This window comes from Xenopus laevis, chromosome 9_10S, assembly GCF_017654675.1.
Source record: "Xenopus laevis strain J_2021 chromosome 9_10S, Xenopus_laevis_v10.1, whole genome shotgun sequence".
NCBI lineage: Eukaryota > Metazoa > Chordata > Amphibia > Anura > Pipidae > Xenopus > Xenopus laevis.
In genome coordinates this window covers 48,218,286-48,243,378 of record NC_054388.1, presented here as the reverse complement: position 1 = coordinate 48,243,378, position 25,093 = coordinate 48,218,286, and the positions used below count along the sequence as shown (strand labels likewise).

At 42.1% G+C, this 25,093-nt stretch overlaps 1 protein-coding gene across 3 annotated transcripts in view; it reads right to left on the bottom strand.

Annotated features, from left to right (window-relative positions):
* Positions 1–21,695, bottom strand: part of itgb5.S (integrin subunit beta 5 S homeolog) — a 40,343-nt gene extending 18,648 nt beyond the window's left edge. The window contains exons 1-8 of one of the 3 annotated variants that reach the window (XM_018238658.2): positions 21,291–21,620; positions 20,129–20,220; positions 15,217–15,424; positions 12,246–12,495; positions 11,133–11,301; positions 5,933–6,094; positions 2,043–2,138; positions 78–167 (exon numbers count right to left, since the gene is read on the bottom strand). In XM_018238658.2, coding sequence (XP_018094147.1) covers positions 78–167; positions 2,043–2,138; positions 5,933–6,094; positions 11,133–11,301; positions 12,246–12,495; positions 15,217–15,424; positions 20,129–20,220; positions 21,291–21,381 — 1,158 coding nt within the window. In that variant the 5' untranslated portion in view covers positions 21,382–21,620. Of the gene's footprint in view, positions 1–77; positions 168–2,042; positions 2,139–5,932; positions 6,095–11,132; positions 11,302–12,245; positions 12,496–15,216; positions 15,425–20,128; positions 20,221–21,290 lie in introns of all 3 variants that reach the window. The other 2 variants (XM_018238657.2, XM_041577953.1) reach the window with 2 other exon arrangements.
* Positions 21,696–25,093: the final 3,398 nt, after the last annotated feature.

Sequence of the window (25,093 nt, the reverse complement as noted above, 5' to 3'; positions counted from 1 at the left end):
CATTAAAGGTATCCACAGGAGAGAGCATTATGGGTAATTTATAGGCACCCCTGCAGCAGAACATTGCGGGTACTTACATTATAGGCACTGACAATTAGCTGAATGATGTTCTGGGAATCCTGGTCCAGGATCTCCGCTGTGGTACCAGGAATCAGTGAAGTGAAGTTCTGGAAAAGCACAAAACTGGATGATATAAACATATTTCCAACACTTGTGGGAGCAGCAATAGGAGCACGGTAATTCCCCTGGATAAGAGATTGTATATTGGGAGTAGTATTATCCCTCAAGGTACAGGCATGTATATTTGAAGAAGTGCTACCCCCTGGTTAAGGGCCTGTATATTGAAAGTAGTGTTATTCTCCTGGGTAAAGGCCTGCATACTGGGAGCAGTGCAAACAACTTGTATATTGGGCAGTGTTGTCTATGAGCCTGTATATTGGGAGCAGTTAAATAGCCTGGGTACAAGCCAGTAAATAGGAAGCTGTGTTATCCCTTGGGTACAAGCCTGTACATAAAGGGGAGTGTTATCCCCCTGGGTACTAGCCTGTATATCGGGAGAAGTGTTATCACCCTGGGTATGTGTCTGTACATAAGGAGCAGTGTTATTCCCTATATACAGGCCTGCATATTGGAAGCAGTGATATTCCCTGGTTAAAAGAAAACATATATAGTGCCCTGGTCTTTTTTTCCCTACACTGTGACTGTGCAACAGTGTGTGTATAATAAGGCATGATAGCGTCAATGGTAGGGGCTGTAACAGTGCCATAGTGTGTACAATAAAGCTGGCCATAGACGAAAAGATCCGGGACCGTGTGTCTAGAGTCCCGACATTTTTCGTCCCATGGAGATCGGTCGTTTGGTCGATCGGACAGGTTAAAAGATTTCTCTCGCCTGCAGGTAATATCTCTGCATGTATTGCCGATTGTACGATTTTCAGAGGGAGACTGTCACTAGCTTTGGTTGGACATAACTTTCGTACGATTGCTGTCAGGGGCAGAACATCAGCTGATCTGTTCTTTTACTACTTTATCTGATCTGAAAGGTTAGTGGCAGTTCTGGAGATGAGGAAGTCCGATCGTTTGAGGTTTCGAACAATCGCATCTTTGCGTCTATGGCCAGCTGAAGGCACGATAGTTTTAGTGGAAAACACTGTAACTATAGAAAAAGCGCAGAAGAGACCAGGCTCTGGATAGGTTTCCTTGAGCACTGGGTTCAGGAAGAGATATTTCTTGTGTTTTATCTAGGAGGTATAGAATTCGCTTTTCTGCCTCTCTCCAGCACTGAAGCAGTTAAGACTCATTTGGAAATGTACAGAGCTTCACCTTCTGCCTGCGAGCCACTCCCACCCGCCACTGCATTAAAGGTTTATTCACAAATCTATTTTAAGGCCACAGCTAAGTGACTGTCTGTACATGCACTGGCAACCAACTGCATCACCTTGACATCCGATCAGCTTGGTCAGAAATGAGCACAGACTCTGAGCAGTGGTACAGCTAGGGGTGAGATGGGCACAGACTCTGAGCAATGAAAGTAGGTGGTGAGGTGGGTACAGACTTTGGCCAGTGACACATCTGGGGTAGATGGGCACATACTTTGGGCAGTGACACAGCTGGGGGGGGGATCAGACAGGCACAGACTTTGGGCAGTGACACAGCTGGAGTTAGTTGGGCACAGCCTCTGATCAGTCACAAAGCTGGAGTGAGGTGGGCACAGACTGTGTGTTTTGGTTGGCATACAGCAGCCCCAGATGTATGCCATTTCGTAGGACCGCAGGACATGCCCAGTCACTTTTATCAGGTTTTGTGGCACGGAATGAGGCAGCGACGCCTTGGCACTGTGCAGTAAAAACAAACCAGGGACTTTGTTAAAGGGAAAGTATCATTAAAGCTTAGCTTGTTCTATTGTTCCTTTTGGGAGTGAATCTATATCTGTAATTGTGACACAGTTTGTCACACCTTGTGTTAAGCACACATGTACATTAGCCATAGCAGTAAAGGTACCTGGATGATATTCATGTACACACACAAGACACACACGCTTACCTTGTACAGCACATAATGGCTTTTGGTGACAGCAAATATAAGGTTAATGTTGTTCTCAGACAGTTTGTCTCCAAGCAGAGCAAGCGATGGATAATCCTGGACAAATAAAAGTACATTTTCCATCATCTAAATATCCGTCTCAATTCTCACTGTCTTTTTTCTTTTTGTTGACCAGGCAGCTAGACAGAACTTATTTGGTGTTCATTAGGCTCCTTGTGTAGAGACAGAACTAAAAGTTCCTTTAAATACAGAAATGGCCCCAACCTGCCTTGAGGCATAACAATATACATAAGAAGGCAGAAGCCCCAGAGACTGTTGGAGGTTGAATGAATTTTTAGTAAGTCTGAAAAATAATAGAGAATTCCCTGATTATTTCCACATGCTCTAGGACAGTGATCCCCAACCAGTAGCTCGCGAGCAACATGTTGCTCTCCAACCCCTTGGATGTTGCTCCCAGTGTCCTCAAAGGAGGTGCTTCTTTTTGAATTCCTGGCTTGGAGGAAAGTTTTGGCTGTATAAAAAACCAGGTTTACTGCCAAACAGAGCCTCAATGTAGGTTGACAATCCACATAGGGGCTACTAAATGGCCAATCACAGCCCTTATTTGGCACCCCAAGAACATTTTTTATGCTAGCGTTGCTCCCCAACTCCTTTTACTTCTGAATGTTGCTCACGGGTTCAAAAGGTTGGGGATCCCTGCTCTAGGACTACCAGTCCAGCATACACAACTCCGGCTGACCTGAAGGCTGAATGGGGAAGGAATTCCTAGCAGTGGGTGCTATCAGAGCTTGTATCCCTGACACAAGCCACATGTTTGAGGCAGAGCAGAGGGAAGGGAAGCAGTGCAAATAGATTGGAAACAACTGGTCAAAGACTGTGAGCCAGACTGAAAAACACATGGTGACTCTGGTGTCATACAGGATATTTATCCGCTGCCCTCTATCCTGTACAGAACCAGCCTCCGAGTCTGCCAGTACCACATCCCTGCGCTGTGATGAATATCCTTCCATAGCCATTTGCTCTGTTTGCAGCCAAGCCAGTGCCTGCCAAAAGCTTGTGGCATCAACCCACACAGAATTCATTGAGGGCTACATCCTTCTCAACCGCACCCATAGCTGTAAGGTCTGTGCTCTATCTATAAATGTCCAAATGTGAAGAGTAATGTTATTTTCTGGTTAGGCCAATATAGGCATGTAGTGTTGAAAAGGTAGTGAGATGGTAGGTTGTAAGTAGGTGGCAATTAATAATTACTGGTTTGGAATATTTTATGTGGTTTCCATATCTAACATACAGTTGAAATATTTTACTCTTTAACTGGGGCTAATAATATTGGACTTCAATTTCTGCCATTTTTCTTGATTCTTGTTTTTTGGGATTGCTTTAACACTCTTGCAAGGTAGGGTTCAACCTGACATGTAGGGAGAAGTTATTTAGTAAGGAGTAGGAATGTAGGGTACAAGTACATTGTAAGTGGGGTATGTAGGGAGAAGTGCAGGAGGCATGTAGGGAGAAATTAGATAGTGTTCATGGAAAATGTAGGGAAAAGTAAATAGTAAGTAGGGGGCGTACTAGAGCACAAGTAATGGGAATGCAGGGACAGACAACGAGTTAGAGCTAAACAAACACTGTTGGATGAAGTGAGATTTCGTTCCTGAAAGGTGTAAAGGGTTACAGCTAATTTCCAATTCCACTGTGGCTGCTTAGGTGCCACCCTACTGATCTCTGCAGGATGCTTTGCCAATACTTCCCTTCAAAGTAGCCACACAGGTCCATATAGTTGGGCAGTAAGGCCTATATGCCCCACGCCTTTATAATGGGAGACAACAAGATGCTCATAGAAACAGTTTGAAATGAACACACACACACCGACATACAAGGATGATTCAGAGGAAAAAAAACACTTTCCTGCCAACTACCATCCGGTTTCCTGTCTTCCATTCACATTCAAATTGCTGGAAAGGCTTGTTTACAAAAGCCTGGTCCATTTCACTCAAAACTCCCTTCACGACCCCCAGCAATCTGGCTTCTGCCCAATATACTCAAGCAGATTCGGGAGGATTAATCGCCCCAGAGCTGCGTGTGCCTTCGGGGAGATTGTCGCCCCGAAGAAGGCGACTAATCTCCCCGAATCTGCTTGTGTGGCCAGACCCTAACTCAACTTCTACTAGGTTTGCTCTCTCTGTTGATGTTCCTCAAGGTTTTGTCTTAGGCCCTCTGCTGTTCTCCCTCTATTCTACTTTACTAGGAAAACGTATTCAGTCATTTGGTATCTTCAGTATCACCTTTTTGCTAATGACACCCAACTCTACTTGACTACTCCTGACCACTCTCCTTTCCCAAGTTACAGACTGCCTTTCTGTTGTCTTCTTCTGGGTGTCTCAGTGCCACCTGAAACTGTATCTTTCTAAAACAGAACTCTATTCTATTTCCTCCAAAATATTCCCCCGTCCCTCAGATTTCACTCACAGTTCAAAGTGCATGCACTTTAGGATGGAATTACTTTCTGGCAGGCTGTTATTTCTCCTGCAACTGAATCAGTCTCAGTGGGACTTGTCTTTTATTATTTAGTGCTGTTCTTAAATCTTCTAGGGCGTTATCTTGTGTTAGGGAACTGCTATCTCGTTACCTTCTCATTGTTCCGTTGTTAGGCTGCTGGGGGGGGGGAGGTGATATCACTCCAACTTGCAGTACAGCAGTAAAGAGTGATTGAAGTTTATCAGAGCACAAGTCACATGACAGAAGGCAGCTGGGAAATTGACAATATGTCTAGCCCCATGTCAGATTTCAAAATTGAATATAACAAAATCTGTTTGCTCTTTTGAAAAATTGATTTCAGTGCAGAATTCTGCTGGAGTAGCACTATTAACTGATGTGTTTTGAAAAAAACATGTTTTCCCATGACAGTATCCCTTTAATGTAACTGAATCAGTCTCAGTGGGACTTGGCTTTTACTATTGCGTGTTGTTTTTAGATCTTCCAGGGAGCTGTTATCTTGTGTTAAGGAGCTGTTATCTTGTGTTAGAGAGCTGCTATCTGGTTACTTTCCCATTGTTCTATTGTTAGGCTGCTGGGGGGAGAAAGGGAGAGGGTGATATCACTCCAACTTGCAGTACAGCAGTAAATAGTGACTAAAGTTTAGAGCACAAGTCACATGACTGGGGGCAGCTGGGAAACAGACAATATGTCTAGCCCCATGTTAGATTTCAAAATTGAATATAAAAAATCTGTTTGCTCTTTTGAAAAATGGATTTTAGTGCAAAATTCCGCTGGAGCAGCACTATTACCTTGATGTGTTTTGAAAAATTTTTTTTCCCATGACAGTATCCCTTTAACAAGGAAGCCCCTCCCTATATTTCATCTCTGATCTCCAAATACACTCCTTCACGCAACCTTCGCTCTGCTTCTGACCTTTGCCTCTCTTCTCCTCTCATCACTTCAGGCCATTCTCGTCCACAAGACTTCTCTCGGGCTTTTCTCTGGAACTCTCTGCCTCGACCTGTCAGACTTTCTTCCAAACTATGAAACGCTCCCTAAAGACACACCTGTTTAGGGAAGCTTATTCAATGTACCTTAATCAATCAGTCATAGCTGTATCATAAATCACAAATTAGTTTCTGAAATCCTTGTATCTCCATTGTACCCTAACCTTTAGTTTGTATAGTCTTGAGAGTAGGCCGCTCTAATCCTATTGTACTCTGTAAAACCAAGTCATCAGTTGTTCCCTGTTTGTTATAAACGAATGTAAAGCACTGCGTAACTTGTTGGAGCTATATAAATAAATGATGATGATGAACAACTGAAGGAAACTCCAAGCTTACAAAATGTGTAAAATATTCTGTATTGTAAAAACAACATGGGGCAGTAGCACTGGACAAATGGTTAGCACCTACCAGTTTATCAGAAGCGCTGTACTCATTATTTTCATTAAGGTGGCATTGCCCATCATGAGGCTGCACCACACCAGCCAGTTTTCCATCCAGCGCAACATGTGGAACGTCGTCAGTGGTGATTACAAGTAGGTGAGAGGCCTCTTTCCTCCAGCCAATCCGATCCTGCAGAGCAACCAGGAATAAAGCATGTGTGTTATTAGCTGTGCAGCATATGGAAGTAGAACGTGTTTATTTTGGACACACAGACTGTTTGGCTACACTCATCCAAGAGGAGCTTGGGGACCCGGTAGCTCACAAGGACACACCAGCTCCCTGCTTGCACACACTGGTAGGAAATAAACACCACCTGGAGCATGGGTGGAGCTGGGCAAACACATTGCCTTTTCATTTCTGAATGCTGGACAGGTTTTTAAAGCTTCAAATGTAGGTCTCACTGTTACACGGTGCACAGTTGCAAGCTTAAAGGGGATGTAAACCCAAAAACAAGATTTTGCCTACAGAAAGAAAATATAATTCTTAGCAAGGTTCTTCTTATTATTACTATGTTTATAGTTATGTGTTAATGGCATTGCTATTATTTGTCCCTTTCTGTTCTCTGCAGTGCTAATTCTGACTCTTGAAAACTTTCAAAAATCCATCCATTTCTCATTCTCACTGTGTTTATAGCTATGTGCAAATAGCATTGCTATTGAAAGCAAACCATTACTGTAGTCTGCTTCTTTCAATTCTCTGGTTGTGACTCTTAAAACAGTGTTAAAGGAGTCCGTTCTACTACAGGCTTCTGCTACATTGTTTCAAAATTAAGAAGCGTCAGTACAGAGTAGGGGTGCAACAAATCCACTATTTTAGGATTCAGCCAAACCCTGAATTCATGGTGAAAGATTTGGCCGAATACCGAACAGAATCTGAACCCTAAATTGCCTATGCAAATTAGGAAACCAAGGTTGAAAAAGAAACTTGCATTGGTCGAGCAGTTAAAAAAAACTTTGAATTCCTTGTTTGTGCAACAAAAACTCACACGATTTTACTGAATTCAGATTCGGTTCGGCCAGGCACTTGCATTTGGCCGAATAAGAAACCTGCTGAAAAAGGCAGAATATTGGAAATTTGCTTAGCATTGCAACCATTAAGCATCATTTTATTTATGGGTATATATCCCCTATCAAACAAAAAGTCTGACGGTCCCAAAACCAACATTTTTAGGAATTGTGGATCTGAACATGAAAAACACCGGAGACTGAGGAAGAGATGGAGATTTCTGGCACTACCAAGAACCTGCAGCCAAGGGCAAAAAGCATAGGAAACAGATTGAGAGTAGGAGGGTAGGAAATACTTCTTCTGCAATGATGAGTCAGAACAAAAGTAAAACCGACTTAAGCATATGTGGTTAGTCTTTACAATTACATTTATTGTTCATCCCTATACCTGAAATCTGCAAAGGAATAATAATACCATCAATATTACTCGCCCACCATGTGCAGAGTCACATGGAGAGATAATCAGCTCCTCTCTATACTTTGAATCTGCACAATCATTGTAGGGCAAGAAATATCATCATTAAAATATTTGGAATCAGTACAGAGACAATGAAAGATAAAATCCCTTCCACCTCCTAAAATCTGTACAATCAGCCAATGAAACATATTGAGCAACACCCTAGCTATCTCAAATTGGATGAACCAGCGCCACGTCAAACTCAACCTAAAAAAAGGAACTAATCGTCTTTTCACCTAAGCCTGGTCTTACCCCCTTTTTTACTATCTCTAGTGATGGCATGCTCATTAACCCTGTCAACTCAGCTCGCTGTCTGGGAGTAATCTTTGACTCCTCTCTCTCATTCTCTGATCATATAAACACCACTGTCAAAACCTGACACTTTTTCTTATGCAATATTGCCAAAATCTGTCCCTTCCTTTCACCTGCTACAGCCAAGACAGTCATGCATGCTCTCATCCTATCCCGACTAGATTACTGTAACCTTCTACTAACTGGCCTCCCTAACTCCCATCTCTCCCCTCTACAGTCTGTATTAAACACTGCTGCCAGAATTATCCTCCTCTCATCCAAAAGAGTACAGACCCCCTCCCTTGTTGAAGTCATTATCATGGCTTCCTTTAAAAAAAAAAAAAAAAATGAATAATTTATAAACTCCTCCTCTAACGTTCAAAGCCCTTAATTCCTCTGCACCTAACTACATCTCATCTAGTTTCTCTATATTTTCCTGGCCAAAACCTCTGCTCCTCTCAGAGCAACCACTTCATTGTACATCCACTACTACTGCTGTTTCCCGTATCAAACCCTTCTCTCTTGCGACTCTTGCGGTGTTTTAACGAAACTCAAAGACTACCTGGGAGCACCTGGATAACACCTGAACTGGGAATTGGCACTTATATGACAGTGTCATCCACTGTAACCTACAGCGCTTTAATATCCCTCCGAATTGTGTCGTAAGTTACCCTCCCATTTAGACTGTAAGCCCTACGGGTTAGGGTACTCAATCCTTTTGTCTACTTGATACTGACCGTTTAATCTGTATTTTAATTATATTTGATATTTATGTGAATTGTATTTCTAATAATGCACTTGTTACTTATTAATACAGTGAACCCTTGTTTGTAACCTAGTTTATTGTTTTGCAGTGCTTTGCCCTCACGAAAAATAAAAATATAAAAAACCCAGTGCAAGAAGAAATAAGATATACATAATGGGCCTCCACCCAGGAGTCAGGGGCAAGCACAGAATGTACAATAAGTTACTGCCTCAGTGCCGAAGCAAATACTAAGCTTCATTCTTCCATCTGTGATAAGAAATGAATTATACAAGTATAAAGGGGGAAAGGGGGTCTCACTTATGTCCCTCAATAACTCAAAATAACTGAAAAACAGATCAAATTTCCATAAATGTGAAGCCATTCTTTGTATGCATCATTAGGAGCCTTTGGTACATGAAGTAACTAAAACTACAGATTGTTTGGAACTGAAAGTACAGGCACAATATATTTCATTCTTAAGTCACAAGTAATGGGCTCAGGTTAGTGTCACTCTGTGCAAAAAAAACAACCTACAGAGTGAGGATTTGCTGGGGGTATATAATATAATGTTCTACTGCAGAAAGATAAGGGCAGCAAGAAGTGAATTCTGTAGGAGTGACTGAACAAACACAGCCATGCACAGCCTTCAGTGCACAAGCTACAAAGATTTATTAGATGATTTATGCCCTTTTCTGAATAAGTTTGTGTGCCACCAGCCATCTGCAACAGAACTGCACCAACAGGTTCCGCCATTGCTTCAAATGATGGGGCAATTAATTAGCAAGCAAACTGGCCTTTTTAATATCACAAACAATTCTATCATTATAGTATTAGTAGCAAAATGGTACAGAGGAAAATGTTAACCTCTACCTATCCATAAATATTGATTCAGGTTGAAATATTCAAAAGCATTTGGTGCAATTAGCAATTTCCTCCCTCCATTTTCCTCCTCCTTCTAATGAACCTCTTTAGGGACAATTGCACAACAGCTGCCGCCTTCTGTCTGAGAATCTTTGCTGAAATTTGCTGATTAATAGAAAAGTGACGTTTCTAAGATTAATTCATGGTTGTGCGGTCACCACTGGACCCTGGGAGAGGAACCATGTCCTGGGAACAAGAGCTACAAGTTTCACTTGCTCAGCATATTGGTCCTCATCTTCTAAAAAACCACATTAAAGCGAGGCAGCTAAAATAGCTAGGCACACTTCCATCATATATACTACACCCCTCTGAGTCTGCTGGTATTGTGCTACGGTCAGAACCAAACTGCAGCCATTTTGCCTTTATTGCTGCTATTTTCTTTTTATAGATAAAATGCATCTTTTCTGTGCAACAAATGTCTTTACTTTGAACTGTAACGCAAGTGCTAGGGCCATGCAAGTGTTAATAACGAACAGGCCGAATAAGGATTGTTTGCCAATCTGTAAAGGCCAAAGGAGCAAAAGATAAGAAAACCACAAGAATCTATGCCTCATGATTGGTGGACAGTTTGTGTAAAAATAATAATAGCTTGCTTGCTACTTCTTTTTTTTATAATGGTAGAATAGGTCATACGGTATGTATATAAGAAGGTATAAAAGGGATACTGTGCTGCCCTACCTCTTTGCAGAGAACTATTTCAGTGCTTTGTCCAACAGTATCACTATCTGCAATAAAGTACGAGAAAGAGTTACAGCTGCCTGGTTATTGTCTACTAGAGACAGCAGCCTCATCTATAGTGACAGTGACTGGAAACCAGGCTGCAGCGAGAGAGGTAATAGTGGGGTGACTGCCGTGAGACGAGCCAAGAACTTTACCTTTGACTGCACTGTACCAGCAATTTCCAAAATATATTTCCAAATAACTTTTAAAGCACTAACAGTTTTTTGCTTATAATTGTGTTTTCTTTTACTAGGCAAAAAATAGTTTTTTGGCTTGACATGTCCTTTAAGAGAAATACGTGGCAATTTCAGGTGCTTTAGTGACAGAGTTTTTAGAAGCTCGGTGTGCATGTCGAAATATTCCGAACTGACCTAGAGAGAGAGAGAGATATATATATACACATATATATATATATATATACATATATATATATATATATATATATATATATATATATATATATATATATATATATATATATATATATATATATATATATATATATATATATATATATATATATACACACACACATATACATATATATATACACACACATACATATATATATATATATATATATATATATATATATATATATACACACATATACACATATATATAGAGATATATATATATATATATATCTATATATATATATATATATATATATACTGTATACATATACAGTTTGTATATTCTCAAGTGCAGTTTTCCCAAAGGAAGAATATCTGGCCATTAGAAGGGGAGATTCACAATAAAAATGATTTTCCTTGTAGGAGTTATAGAGAGTTGGCTCCAGCACTTGCAACCTTGTTCCTAAGGACAGAGTTCACCTCTTGGTCTGACAGAAGAATATTCAGGAGTCACGATGACTAGAGAGAGCCAAGAGGAAAAGTTTCAAGTTTCTCTGTAACTAAAGCATTTAAACTATGCACTGGCGTTTCCATTGCTAAACAATTCCGGCTGCTGCCTTTGGCTTCACTCTGAGAGACACTCAATCCAATGCAAAGGCCACAGTTTACTCACCCCGCACACGGATGCCTGCAGGATGGCGTCAAAAGCCCCTTCTGGGGCATCCCTGTTCCGTGATACTCGCTGCTTCTGTACCTCGGCGTTAAAGCTGTTTGCCTTGTCAGTGAGTGAGAGAAGGTGACGAAATCCAAATGAGGGAACACAAACAGGAAAGTATTTGTATCTGGGAAGAGAAGTCACAATGCACAGTGACATCAATAGAAGCCTATATTAGTTCCTATCTGTAAAACAAGGGACCCCAAAGTGTGGGATCATCTTTCACAGTGGCCGACACCATCAGTCTCTGACACGCAGTGCCTGTTGTTATCTCTTTGTTACACGCATGAAGTACTCCTGCCATCTCTAACATAATATCTATCTCACATATGCAGTTCCCATTGCTATCCCTTTGTGACATGTTGTGCCCATACCTTCATAATATGCAGACTGTATTCCTGCCATCCCTCGGTAACATGCAGTGCCCATTGCAATCCCTCAGTTACATGCCGTGCCTAAACCTCTATAACATGCACACAGTATTCCTGCCATCACTTTCTAACATATGGAGTCCATTGCCACCCTTTGCTAACATAATATCAATCTTTAAATGCAGTGCCCACTGGTATATGTCGCTACAATACAGGGTACATCAACATCCTTGATAGAGCCCAGCACCACTCCTCTCTCCGACATGCAATGCCCATTGCTATCCCTTAGTTACATGCTGTGCCTAATGCCAGCCCTCGCTAACGTGCAGTGCCCATAACTATCCCTCCTTTACATACTGTTCCCATTGCTATTACTTGAGGCTCTGTTTGGTAGAATATGTGGTTATTATGCAGAAAAAACTTGCCTCTAAGTCAGTAATTTAAAAATAAGCTCCTGGTTTGAGGCCACTGGAAGCAACATCCAAGGGGTTGGAGAGCAACATGTTGCTCACAAGCCATTGGTTGGGGATCACTGCTCAATAACATGCATGAAGTACTCCTGTCATCCCTTGCTAACATATACTGCCAATAGCCTTTCCTCACTAACATAACATCCATGTCTAACACACAGTGACCATCTCCATCCCTCTGACATGCAATGTTCTCTAACATCACAAGTGCTTCTTGGCACTGTACTTACCCAGTGCAAGGGTTGTTCTGATATTTAGGGGCAGTGTAAGAGAAAGGGGACATGTTCTTATCCACAAAGGTTCCAAAGCCCAAGCGAAAGTTACTGGTCAGTTTCTTCATTTCTGCAGCTAGTTTGGTTCCCAGATTTCGGATAGTGTCCAGGTCATCTTTCATGGAAAGAGATAAATCCATCAGGTAATAGAGATCCACAGGGTAGTCTTCTACCTGCCGCACATGGACCTTAAATGAAGCTGCAGCCCCTGGCAAGACAAAGTCGGTAGGTAGTGAGACACTGAGGGTTATTACATAGCGTTATATACTTGCTAAACCCTATGGAAGTAACTAATGGAGAGAGACATGTGAGATGCACTCACACACCAGGGGCCTGATAATAGAACAGCGAATAACTAGAGGGGAATACAAGTGTATCCAAGAATCACTTTATATCGGCAATTAGCTGTGGTACAGGGCTGTGTGAGCATGATGGGCACACACCGAATCCTATTATATCACACTCCTAACTCATGTCAGAAACAATTGCAAGTTCTTTGAACAAAACACAAACTCAGTGCCTTCATTGCCTTACCCCGTTAGTGGTATTTTACTGGGGAATCACAATCATCTGCAAAACTAGGGTTAGAGTTACACGACACTATTAGGCAATTCAAGGGGAAGGCTGATAGTGTTTCACATGGGGGAAGTGTGACAATGTTTAGCCCCAAGTATCACTAGAGCCTTGGGTTTTAGTTATTTTTAAATGACTTGCTCTTGTATTTTGTTTCCCTCCAATGTGAACCTTATTATTCCGGTGGCAACTGGAAAGACAGTTAACTGTAAGGCTTGATATTGCATTTCTTTTCCTCTCATTTAATTCATCCCTCAGTCTGGAAATTAAACACAAGATCAGTATAATCATTATACAGCTCAGAACAAGCAACCTCCACCCCTGAGGGACTTCTGAGGACACACCCTTGGTCTCCAGGCCTCTCTGGATGCAGAGCATACAAGGCAAACTGTCAGCATACTAAGTCTAACAGCTTGGTTCAGTTTCTCCTTGAAATAATAACGTAGGGAGTGACTGTATGTGTATATACCTGTAATGAACAGTATAATAGTCTGCTCAGAAAGAACAACTGCTAACGCAGAGTGTCCTGCAGCACTACCTTGCTAGATAGGTTCAGCTATGAAGTTCTGCAGCCATAAAGGCCTGAACACCAAGGGTGGGTTCTCAGATGTTTATGGTGTTAGACTACTGCCCATGGGCTGAGGAGTATATACACAGTTAATGCCATGAGATAGATGTCATGAGAACAGGTGTGTGCTATAAGGGTTTGTGTATGGGAGAGGGGGTAAAATGGCCATGCAGAAGAGCGAACAGCCAACTATAATGGCCACATGACAGACCCATATACAGTACAGGCTCCATGAGCATCTAGAACAGAAGAGAGAGATTGGGAGTGGGACTAAGATGCTGGGTAGGACTGAATGCCCAGGGGAAGGGGCACTTTACCATCTATACAATGTATTACAGATATGATACAATGTATGATACAGGCAGTCAGGCACATATGAGCTTCCTAGGAGGCTCGGGGGCAGCTTGTACCAAATCAGAGACACAGACTATAGGGCACAATGGGCCAGTAGGGGATGGGATGCGGCTCTGAGTGACCTAGAAAAACACAAGTAATGAATTTCCATTCGAGCGCACTCACGCCAGTCACAGCCCTGAACATCACAAAGACACTATGTTTTATTAGTGCACTGGATCATACCAGTACAGTAGCAAAAATCCCAAAGCTAGACGGCATTTGTACTTCTGTGCTCTCTACATCTGCTTATAGGGGAAATCTTCCCCTATGGCTATGGCTTTTTGCATAATGAAAAAAAAAAAAAAATTCTAAGCAACTTCCCAACATCCATTCATTTCTCATTCTCACTGGGGGTATAGGTAATGTGCAAATGTTACTTCTATAGAAATCAGAGTCTTTTCAGTAGGGATGCACTGAATTCACTATTTTGGATTCAGCCGAATCCTTCGCCCGAATACCAAACCAAGTCGGGAAGGGAATTTTTTTTTTACCTTTACTTTTGTGACAAAAAGTCATGTGATTTCCCTTCCTTAATTTGCGTATGCAAGTTAGGATTCCGTTCGGCCGGGCAGAAGGATTCGGCCGAATCCTGCTGAAAAAGGCCGAATCCCGAACCTAATCCTGGATTCGGTGCATCCCTACTTTTCAGAAGTTAGTATTCTCTGACTCATGAAATAATGTAGCGGAATCTAGCTAATAAACACAACTGGTAGAGAACCGACTTCTGCTTTATTGGTTCAAGTGTCAGACCCAGCAAACAGAAAGGGATAGAAAGACAGTGACCGAAAAAACAATAACATTGAATGAATATTGAGAAATTGCTCAGAGTTACATTATTTTAAGAGTCAGAACCAGAACTTTTGACGCGCAACAATTTTATTTTAATGCGGCAGATTTTTCGCCAGTGATTTTCAACACAGCTAATATTCAATTATTTGTTACAACAGGTAGTCGGTCATCTATCCCCAAAATATCTTTGATCCCAATTCGTCTGCTACTGGTTTCCCGTCCAGGGTACCACAAAAGGTTAATATCTTGAAGGTAGGTGGAGACAGACTAGGACACGCAGTAACTATGCTGCAAAGTTCATTTATTTAAACAGTACATGTTACAAGCATACATCCCCTTTATGGTACACTTGATAAAGGGCATGTATGCTTGAAACATGTAGTGTCTTCATAAATGAACTTTGCAGCATAGTTATTCATGGGCGGCAAAACACAGAAATTTGCCACAAATCCATGCCTGCCTTATTTATTCGCACATCACTAGTCAGCATCTCCAACAATTTTTGCTTCTGAAAATGATTACTGGGCAGATCTTGCTGCTGTTTAACAGGGACAGCGAATCAGAACATAAGAATCAAAAGGCAATTGTACCAGGGAGACTGACCTGGGCGCAGGGACAGGGAGATCTTCTGAGGTGCAACCTGGATGAAGTTTGTTTGTGAGGAGCTGGATTCCTTTGTACTGAGGGAGAGATTCTTGGTTATAGTTACGCTACTCCCGGGGCCCTCAATGAATTCTTTCTTGCACCCTCTGCTGATGAGGTTGTGCACAAAGTCACAGCGGGAAGTTACAGTCCTGGAGACACCAAACTCCTAGATAAACAGGAAAAGTATGTGTCAAAGCCTAAATGTACAGGTAAGAACTAGAGGGCTGTTCCTGCTTGTGCATAGTACAGGGTAAATACCTACAGTATGCTGCCATAGATTTATTGTATCTCTCTGTACAGACTAGCAGCCTGAGGGGCTGTTCCTGCTGAATTGTATTAAGTACAGGGGAATACCTATGCTGCCACAGTTTTATGGTATCTGTTGTATAGACTATAAGCAACCTGAGGGGCTGCTCCTGCTGAATTGTATTAAGTGCAGGGGAATACATATGCTGCAATAGTTTTATTGTATATCTCTGTACAGACTAGCAGCCTGAGGGGCAGTTCCTGCTGAATGGTATTAAGTACAGGGGAATACATATGCTGCCACAGTTTTATGGTATCTGTTGTATAGACTATAAGCAACCTGAGGGGCTACTCCTGCTGAATTAAGTGCAGGGGAATACCTATGCTGCAATAGTTTAAAGGTATCTCTCAGTACAGGCTATGAGATACTTAGGGGCTGCTCCAAGTGCCGCTCTGGATTTTCCATTGCTCAGTTGAGGCAGGAAGTTTAGAGAATGGCCCAGGCCCCTATACTGCCCTGCATTTACTCAAGAACACCCAAAAGGCAACAGTGCAGAAAATATAAAGGAGCAGACAGGGCTGTGAGGCATTTGTGGGTTAAATCTCCATTTCCTGTGCTGATCTGTACACAAATGGCAAGCAGGGATTTTGAGCATCTGTAGTAGTCGCAGAAGGGCCAGAGATGGGAGACACGGGGAGACATTGTACAGAGAGGACAGGGGTTAATTGCAGCAGAAGGGAGGATACAGGAAACCCACTGGGCACAGCGTACGGTCACTGCTGCTGCAAACAGGACAACTGCTCCACTAACAGGTGCACATTTGTGTCTCACCATTAGGTCACTTTATATCAGTTTATCCAGCTGCATTTGGGAAAGGTCTTTTCAATGGCAGTTTAGGGGGGTCATTGGCATATTCAGGGGGATTAGCAGCCTTTTGGCAGGGTACACACCTTGTTTTCTGTATCACTGACTATAAAGAAATAAATTATATTTTATAACATTTTATATATATATATATATATATATATATATATATATATATATATATATATATATATATATAGTTTATTGCCATCACAAAATAGGTGACAAAACATGTTTTACCTTACATCTGAATTATTTTGCTATTTTTGAGGCAATGCTAGCATTTTGAGTGAATATATCTTATAAAGGGCAAGTAAAGCCAACTAATCGCTTCTTCGGGTGACTAACCGCCTTTTCTTCGGACAACTAATCTCCTTGAAAAGCCTTCCCGCCGGCTAGAATCAAAATCGATGGCGGGATGGCACTCGGAGCGCTTCGTTTTCCGAAGTCATCCGAAGTTTCCTCGTCTGGCAACTTCGGAAAACAAAACGGGGAGATTAGTCGCCCAAAGAAGGGGAGATTAGTCGCCCAAAGAAGAGGCGATTAGCCAATGGGCGACTAAATCTCTCTGAATCTTCCTGTGTGCCTCTGCCCTAACAACAGAACAATGGGAAGGTAACCAGATAACCGCTTCCTAACACAAGATAACAGCTGCCGGGTAGATATAAGAACAACACTCAATAGAAAAATCCAGGTCCCACAGCGACATTCAGTCACATTGAGTAGGAGAAACAACAGCCTGCCAGAAAGCAGTTCCATCCATAAGTGCTGGCTCTTTCTGAAAGCACATGACCAGGCAAAATGACCTGAGATGGCTGCCTACACACAGGAATGAGATTTTATATTGTAGAGTGAATAATTTGCAGTGTAAACAGTGTAATTTAGAAATAAAAAATACATCCTAAAAAGCATGACAGAATCCCGTTAAATAAACCCAATAGGATGGTTCTGCTTCCAATAAGGATTAATTACTGTATATCTTAGTTTGGATCAAGTACAAGGTTTTATTTTAGAGAAAGAGGTTTGTGAATATGGTGGGAAATATGACAAATCTATCTCCACTTTTATTTTGGCTCAAAATCGCCACTTTTGTGAATAGGAATGCATTAGAGAAGCCTAATATATTCATACATGTATTTGTGGCTCTCTTTCTCTCTCTAGTAACTGCTCTCTCTGATTGCAAGGGATACAATGTTAAAAAGTTACAGAGATACTTCGCAACCTGACTCACTGATTATAGGAATTATCATTCAGTTGTCAGCAGAACTCGCTTACCTCCTTAAGGCCATGTTTGACTTAAAGGGGAACGGCACCAAGAAATACTTTTTGAAAAAAAATTGTGTTTCTAAGGAACTTTTCAATATACATCCATTACTCATTTTCACTGGTTCTTGTGCTGTTTCTAAATGCTACTGAAGGTATCATCTGTCCGCTCTCTTGTGTTTTTCTGGCTCTGCTGTCAACAGCAATGGTATTTGCACATATTTATAAACCCAGTGAGAATAAGTAATATTGTAAAGTTGTTCACTGTGTAGTGTGGGGTGTAGTTCCCCTTTAAAGGACTAGTAACGTCAAAAGGCGACAGGGCGACGTGCAGTGCTTGTTTTCTCCTCCCTGCCTTTTATAGGCGACAGCCAGGGAGGAAAAATCGAGCGCCAAACGATGGATCGTCGCCCTGTCGTCTTTTTGAAGGGGAGCGCAAGCAGAGTTTCTCTAAGTTATTTTTTAATAAAGTCTTTGCGATTAACTATGTCTTTGTGTTTTTTTTTGTTATATACAATTTTTTTTTTCAAAAAAATTTTGACGTTACTGGTCCTCTAAAGTGAAAGTTTTTTAAACCTATTTTGCAGTAACAAAGCAATGATTTTCTTGAGTTTGACGAAGTGATGGTGCAACAATGAGCCAGTGTGTCACACACTCATGGAGGAAAGCTTTCTATTCTTTATATTACAGGAGAATTCTCCATACATTGCTAGCCGGGGGGGGATGCAAAATCATTAAACCAAATCTCAATTCGGAAGCTCCTTTTCAAGTGGTTCAGTGGAACTGGGAGCTCTGGCCATGCGCCTACTAACGAGATAGCTCCATTGTTTCTAACGAGGATCGCTTGACATGCTGTGAATGGAAATGTTCCTTTTATATCACTGTGATGGGATCTGGGTTTAGCCCAGATTAGTCTCAATGAATGGAACCCTCACTGAGACACTGAAATACTATAAGCCCTCAGTATAGATTGTAGCTCAGCAAAGGAAATGTCCAACCTAGAACTTCCAGTTAGCATGATCTGTATGAGTGACAACATCTATTCAGGCTGGACCAAATTAGATTTCACCAACAGCATAGGATGGGATTCTTTACTATAAGGGCAGTCAGGTTATGGGATTCCCTACCAAGAGAGGAGAAATGGGTGATTTATTGGAGGGAAGGAAAGAAAATCATCAGCCACAGGGGATTCTTGCTGCAGCTGAGACATAGGACCAACTATAGATAAAAGGACAGAATGCCCAGGTCACTTTCCCACACCAAATTATTTCATTTCAGAAGTTCTCCATGGAGAGGGATTAGGGATTTACCTTTCACAGGAATGACTGACCACAAGGAACTTGGGCAGATCTTGGGCAGATCTGTAGATCTGTAGGATAAATTTAGTATTACTGGACCCTAATTATTATTACTGGACAGATTGGACATAACATTCTCTGAAATTAGTTTATTAACCAGTTTTGTTATCGAGGGGCTAGGAGAGTTTCTTTCCCTTGTAGCTTATTTCATTTTATGACCAAAGCGCAGAGATTCCCAAATAAGAACCTCCGGGAGGTTGCACTCACCCATCTACTTGGTGATCTTGGGATGGGAGGGGGGAAAGAAGGAATTAGATAAACAGACATTTGACTGACAAGCATCCCCTACCCAACACCAATTCAGAACACAAAGAATGCATTTCTGCTAAGCAGCCAAACTGTAGGTTAAACCGCCCCAAATCTTTACCCTAATGGAGAGCCCTGGAAGGCAGAGGGTCACAGGGAAAGCTTTCAGGTTCATCATGTAAATAGCATATATCATATATGTGTATTTAGGAAGACATGTCAGGCTGGCACTGAGGGGCAGATATAAATGGAGCTAAAACAACATTCCATAAAGACAGATTTAATCAATGTACGACCTCAATAACATATTTCGCTACTAATCTGTGTCTGGGGACCAAAGCAATTGTCAGAATCTCAGTTGGCCCTGTGATGAGATCCCTAACAAACCCCAGCAGCTAGATCCGCAGGTCAGCTGATCCAGTCTATATATTTGTCTGCTCTATTGGCAGCCCCTATGTGGACAGTCAGCCTACAGGAGGCTCTGTTTGGCAGGACACCTTGTTTCTATGGAAATAAAGTTTGTCTTCAAGCCAGGAATTCAAAAAGAAATGGGAGCAACGTCCAATGGATTGATGGGCAACATGTTCCTCATGCGCCACTAGTTGGGGATCACTGGAATAGAGGAACCCATGTAATGCAGGCCCAGGGAATGGAGGGACCAGAGTTATGTGAGCCCAGAGAACAGAGGAACCCAAGTAATGTAGGTAGAGGGAACATAGGGACCCAAGAAATACAGTATTTATCATGTAACATATATCAGCAGGAGCCAATCAGAACATCACTACTTTTATTGAAAAAGAAAACCGTTTTCACTTATTTTTGATCTTCTGGATGACACACACTCATATAGGCAAGATATGGTGCAAGGGGAAAATTCAGAATCACCACATACCTCCTGGGAGCACCAGGCACACTGATGGTGTGTAAGAAGGCACTCTTTGCAAGATGCTGAAGTTGCACTCTGTGTCGTACACACATTTGGACCTGTAAGATGGACAAAGGATTAGCAGTGTGACTCCTAAACTTAAGAGACAATATAACCCTATGTGTGAGTGCTACAGTAGAAGGAGAGAGAGAGAGAGAGAGAGAGAGAGAGAGAGCACAAGCCTCTGTGTGAGTACAGGGAAAGAATAACCAGTCGATGGTGTGGGGAGATTTAATCAACTGGGAGGAATTAAGACAGTAATATTCCCCAAGGAGAGGTAGAGGAGTGAACTAGCACAGACAGGGTGTATAAATAAGAGAGTTCAGTTAATATCCGTACAAAACGATACTATTAGGGAGTGAATGTGGCACAGAGCAGTAACAATAACGGGGCAGGGGTTCAAAATTACATGCACTGGCATATTTACTTGAATTACTTAGACAGGGCTTTATACTTTTTGAAATTATACTTTTTGAAATTGGCCTTAGGTGTGCATCCACAAACCCCCCCATATTGAGGGGTTCAAGTCACTGATATTAATACAGGGAGGAATGACAGGACAGTTTCTACTCCAGGGAGCAGGATACAGATTGACAGCAGGCGAAATAACAGTAACACAACCATGGGGGACAATCAGGGTTCTCCAAGTGAGGACCATGATAATGACCTTGTTTTTAGTAGATTCTTGTGCTTATCCAAATATTGGTGCAATGGGCTTTCCCAAACTTCTTTCTTTCCTACACTCCATGCACCCACATACTGCCTTCCCTATACTCCCTGCATCCTCGAACTGTATTTTCTAAATTATTTCCACTCTCACTGCCCTACCCTAACTTTACTGTCCTTCCTTACCCAAATCTCAATACCTAAATTCTGCAAATCCAAAGCTTTGTCTTCTCCCTACTCTGTCTGTGCCCTCAAAGTTTTCGACTCCCCTAACGCTCTGCCACCTACAAACCTTTCCCTCCTCTCTGTGTCCCCTGATATTGCCCCTCCTGAACTACCTCCCTGCCCCCCTCCACTTATCTCTCCAAACTTTCTGCCCCCAGATGCTACTGTTCTCCCTCCAACTGCAGAATTGCCCTGACTCTCCTGCCCCTGACTCTCCCGCCCCTGACTCTCCGCTCACCTCCCAGACTCGGTACCAGGCAGCAAAGTAGCGATCCCGCCAGTAGAACCCGGCTCCGTGCGCTTCTGTCCATTCCCCCGCTGTGTCCCATAGTGTTGCGAGTGTGAGTAGCGCGTCCCCAACTCCGGGCTCCCCGATCTCAGGTTCCCATAATGTTTTTTTCTATGGCAGCCCCAACTCTGGCACCGGGACTCCCGATCCTCCCGGTCTGGGACCTGCCCGGACCCTCCTTCCCCACTCCCAGCGGCCTCAGCTCCTCCTACTCCTCTCCCAGCCTTAACCTCTGCCTGGCCGCAATTCATATCCCATTAATTCATGCCGGACAGGAACTTCCACACTTGCCCCTTTCCTTCCCACAATCCCATTCACTTTATCTCTTGCCTGAAATCCAGCCCACTTGCAATAACCTGTGCCTGTCCGGAATCCCACTACATCCATCACAATTTGTCACAGAGACAGTGCCGGCTATTTGCCCCAGGCAACCCGCCGGCCACGTCGCGCCCTGTGTTTATGCGCAAGCTAGGACGCGCGTAAAAGGAGTTTTTTCAGTGGTGGACTAGGGGTAGGCTGCTATGAGGTAAGTGTCTGGCGCTTTCAAGCTTTGCGCCCTAGTCACATGCCTCTTTTGCCTACCCCTAGTTCCAGCCTTGCACAGAGGTACCTCGGATCTGACCAAAAGCAATGCTTTCTTTATGGCTGAGATTCTAGCCAGTGTCGGACTGGCCCACCGGGAATCCAGGAAAACTCCTGGTGGGCCCAGGTGTCAGTGGACCCTTTTGCTTCTAACTATATGTGGCCAATTTCATGGTCATTCCCTTTTTCTTTATGGGGAAAAATTCTTAATAATGGAAGAATAGGCTAAGTAAATATAAAAGACTAGAATAATAAAGACGAGTGAGGAGCGAAGGAATAATAGTTTGAAAAGTGGGCCCAAGGATTTCTGGTAGTCCCCTGGCATCCCAGTCCGACACCGATTCTAGCTATCTGTATAACAGAGCAAATGTCTGTAGCAGGGGTACATAGAATTCATGATGAAAGCAGTATCTGCTTACACTGCTGGTTCTATAGGCTCTGACTACACATGCGCCTAACTACTAAGTCCAGGCCAGGTCTGAAAAGAGTTGTTCACCTTTTATTTAACATTTGGTATGATGTAGAAAGTGGAATTCGGAGACCATTTGCAATTGGTTTTAATTTTTTTAGTATTTGTTGTTTATTTTGTTTTTTTATTTGGAAGCTCAGTCTGGAAATTCAGCAGTCTGGTTGCTAGGGCTCAAATTACCCATGTTTGCAAGTGTGTGCACACGCATACGGCTGCTCTCTGGGGAGCTGCGGCTCCCCATTACTAAAGGAAAATGCGGCTGGGCGGCATGCCGCCCCTGAAAATTCACCACCCTAGGCCCGGGCCTATGTGGCCTCACCACAAATCCGGACCAACAGTAGAATGAAAGGCATTGTGTGAACTGCAGTCTTGGCAAAAGGAAACACGAGAGCATATTCTTTCATTATGTTAAAAATGGGCATCCCATTTAATCTGTACTGAAATTTAGAGTTTATGCTGACAGGGTTCTGGAAACACTTTTTTTGAATAATTGTTGACTTGGTTACTCCAGTTCCTCATTGAAGAGATGGAGTCAGTTTTTCCCCCTGTTGATTGGTCATTTTATTGGTGATTCTCTGTAGGAAACATTGTTAAACTAGTATTTGTTGCTGATGATCTAGTTACAAATATCTGAGCTATGTTGACATCTACTGGCAACATTTGGGAAAGGCTTTGTCATTTTCTCTCTGGCAGTTTCTATTTATTTTTCTATTATATTACTGTAGTATATATTACTGCATGATTTAGGACATGCCATTTGCTGTGAGTGGGTGCTGGGAATATATATACTTTAGGGGTCCCTCTGTTATTATATAAATAATAGCACTATTGTGCATTCCATGCTGTGGGCACTTTGCCTTTGCAGATTTGGGATGCCGCTGTATCATAATGAACTGGGGACACTCTGCCATTATATATTATGAACACTGTGTCATTATATGTTGTGTAGTCAATGTACATACTGGGTTTTTGGTGCTATTGTATTCTGTTGGTCACTGGGACATGATATACTGAAGCTCCATGGGTCATTATGTACTGGGTTCACTGCTATATGATTTGCTCCAAATCACAATGTCATAATATTGTAATGTTACTGGGGCCGATTGTATTATGATATCCTGGGACTGACTATACCAGAATATGCATGGACCCACCATGACATTATGACTTTATAGGGTTGGGGGTCCCTAATAAATGTTGCACATCAAGGGGTAATCTAAACAAGTGCCAAGTATCCAAAGATTATAATTGTGGTCTTCATTTAAGGCAGGGGTCCCCAACCTTTTTTACTTGTGAGCCACATTTAACTGTCAAAAAAGAGTTGGAGAGCAAAACAAGCATGAAAATGTCCATGGGGACGTCAAATAAGGGCTGTGATTGGCTGTTTGGTAGCCCCTATAAACTGGTAGCCTACAGGAGACTCTATTTGGCAGTACATCTAGTTTTAAGACAACCAAAACTTGCATCTAAGCCAGCAATTAAAAAAAAGGCATTTGCTTTGAGGCCACTGGGAGCAACATGCAAGAGGTTGGAGAGCAGCATGTTGCTCGTGAGCTATTGGTTGGGGACCACTGAGTTAAGGGATCCTTGAGAAGCACCACATGGTGAGGTTTAGTTTCGAACATAAATGTAATTGTCTCTTTAATTTACTCTGGGATGGGGTATCTAAGGGGGTTACTTAAACTTAAATATTTCTCATTATTTTATTAAAACATTATGGTGCACATTTAATTAACCCTCGAATTCGACCCTCGAAGTTAAATCCTTCCAATTCGAATATCGAATTCAAATATTTCGATCGAAGTAAAAATCGTTCGATCGAACGATAAAATCATTCGATTCGAATGATTCGAACGATTTTAAAAGATCGATCGAAGGATTTTTCTTCGAACACAAAAAGCTTAGAAAAGTGATGGGGAAGGTCCCCATAGGCTAACATTGTACCTCGGTAGGTTTAAACTGCCGAAGTATGTAGTCAACGTTTTTTTTAAAGAGCCAATAGTCGAACGATTTTTAGTTCGAATCGATGGTCGAAGTACCCAAAAAATACTTCGAAGTTTTTTATATTCGAATCCTTCACTCGAGCTTAGTAAATGTGCCCCTATGTGTGGGAAAAGACTATATAAAATCATGGAAAAAATTTAATGATGCCGGATTATTGCCCAAAAACCAGAAATTATTCAGATTATCGTACACAAAACCCAACACAGATCATGATATCTTCCAATTGTAAAAGGGACATCTGCCATTGACTTCTATATGACCGTGGCAGGTTTGGGATGGAGCATTTTTGGATTTGGACTTTTAGCAGCCTCGTGGTATAATAAATCTCGACAAATTAGATGATTTTTTTCCACCAAAAATGTGTGTTTTCTCCTTTAAAACCCTGACCAGAAAAAATCTACTAAATTTACTAAAAAATGTTTAAGTAAATAACCCCTTTAGTGTTTCCACCTGGTTATTGTTCTTGCAGCTGCCCCAGTCCTGTTCCTTTCAGACAATGTGTATTACCCCTCTGTATTATATTCCACTAATTTGCCACCTGCAGTCAGGGCTGTTACCAATAATCATGGAGTACCATACCATTTAGCTGGCAGCACTCTTCCCCTCCACATGGCTTGGGTTATTAGCTCACTGCAATGCTTGTCTAAATATATGATGCCTATGATTCACTGGTTTCATTTGGGTCCCTACAACTTTC